At 38.2% G+C, this 1,671-nt stretch overlaps 1 protein-coding gene across 1 annotated transcript; it reads right to left on the bottom strand.

Annotated features, from left to right (window-relative positions):
• Positions 1-759: 759 nt before the first annotated feature.
• On the bottom strand, positions 760-1,331 carry LOC116002323 (receptor-like protein 53). Its single transcript, XM_031242435.1, has 2 exons — positions 1,196-1,331; positions 760-1,148 (listed from the first exon to the last, which is right to left on the bottom strand). Exons 1-2 carry the CDS (start codon positions 1,329-1,331, stop codon positions 760-762), a joined length of 525 nt encoding a protein of 174 aa, XP_031098295.1.
• Between the last annotated feature and the right edge of the window lie 340 nt (positions 1,332-1,671).

The raw sequence follows: 1,671 nt of genomic DNA, 5'->3' as shown, positions 1-1,671 counted from the left end.
GTTGATCATGGAGGGAGCTGAGGAAGCTGCCCTTCTAACAGATTTTGACTAACATCCAATGTCTCTAAACAACAACTTTGTTGAAACTTGTGTGATATCTCACCACTTAAATGATTTCCTTTAAGATTCATTATAGCAAGTTTGCTATTATTTTGCACCAGACATGATGGTATTTTGCCATACAAAGTGTTGTAGGACAAGTCAAGCACCAGGAAATTGGGATGCTTCCATGGACTCTATTGTTTGCAATTGAAAAGAAAGAGACACGTGGGATTTGATCACCAATATCAAGAGGAATAATCATGGAGAAGTTGTTGTTGGAGAGGTCAAAATACTCTGCCTCACTTGGTAGCCGTGGAATTTGTCCACTTACTTTAGATCAAGGACTCTAAGAGCAGGGTATTCCATTGGCTCTTTCATATGCATCAAATGATTGTGAGAAAGATTATTGAGGTTATCAAGTCTCCCATTACCAATTCCCCATATCCAATTAGGAATTTCTCCATGTATAGCATTGCTGGAAAGATCTAATGTAGTCAATTTAGATTGGTTTTTCGGGAAATTTTTGCAGATTATTGCAGGAGGCCGGCTAGTTTTAATGCTTCAAACTGAGGGAGTAAGGGAAGTTCTGCTGGACTTATGGTTGTCTCAATTACCAAGCTATTATAGGAAAAGTCAAGAGAGTTAATATTCCCTGGGTGTCTAAATTTTGTTAGACACACGGTACCATTAAATTTGTTCGATGAAAGATGGAGTGTCTTAAGATTCTGTAATTGAAAGAAGAATGAAGGTATTGTCCCTTCCAAGTTGTTGCTGCATGCTCAAATCAACAACTTCCAGAGGAGAAGTCACATTTTGCAAATCAATCATTTGACCAGAAAATTTGTTTGATGAAAGATAGAGAAATGTAAGATTCTGAAGTTGAAAGAAAAATGAAGGTATTTGGCTCATCCCGAGAAAGAGGGTTGACAGATTTTGGAATTGAAAGAAGAAGGAAGGTATTGTCCCTTCCAAATTGTTGTTGCTCAAATCAAGTAATGCCAGTGGAGAAGTAACATTTTGCAATTCATTTATATGACCAGAAAGTTTGTTTCCATCCTGGTCTGCCAGGCTCAAAACAGTCAGATTTTTGAAACCTTGGAAAAAGTCTGGAAATGGAGCAGGAAAGTAGATCCCATTAGCATCATTGCCAGACTTGGCCAGCGGCAGCAGTCAACTCTTTCATCCCACAGCAGCAGCTTGGTGGATGCCGAAGAATAAGTGATTTCACTTCGTATCTGGAGAAGCACAGTCTTCTCGTCCAGAAGACACTGGCCAGAGACACGAGGCATTACATATATTATTCTCAATAAATTTGAGAAGAGCAGAAGGATGGTATACATGAGTGTTGAATTTGGGAGATGGAATAGCCTGGCGGGTGGAGAATAATAACCACTCGCCAGTTAGGTGGAAGGAATAACGAAGAATCAAGGAATAGAAAATGTATATAAAAATGATTCTATATTATCTGTGTTTCTCTGATAATTGTTCTCAAATAAAACTTGATTACTATTAAGCTGGATTATATTTTCGCGCCTCGTAAAATGCATACACGACCTACAATTGTGTGGACCACGATTCAGAACGACGTCTTTGAATTTTATGAGTTAGAATAATGTACATTATATGTTA

Source organism: Ipomoea triloba, chromosome 13 (assembly GCF_003576645.1).
Source record: "Ipomoea triloba cultivar NCNSP0323 chromosome 13, ASM357664v1".
In the NCBI taxonomy this organism is placed as follows: Eukaryota; Viridiplantae; Streptophyta; class Magnoliopsida; order Solanales; family Convolvulaceae; genus Ipomoea; species Ipomoea triloba.
Note: the sequence above shows the minus strand (reverse complement) of the source record. Positions and strands in the feature narration are given on the sequence as shown.

Bases quoted from the DNA above. Each gene is read 5' to 3' on its own strand.
- LOC116002323 (XM_031242435.1), bottom strand. From the start codon at position 1,331: ATGCCTCGTGTCTCTGGCCAGTGTCTTCTGGACGAGAAGACTGTGCTT. The intron at 1,149-1,195 runs GTCTGGCAATGA...CTCCATTTCCAG, and splicing joins TGACTGCTGCCGCTGGCCAA to ACTTTTTCCAAGGTTTCAAA.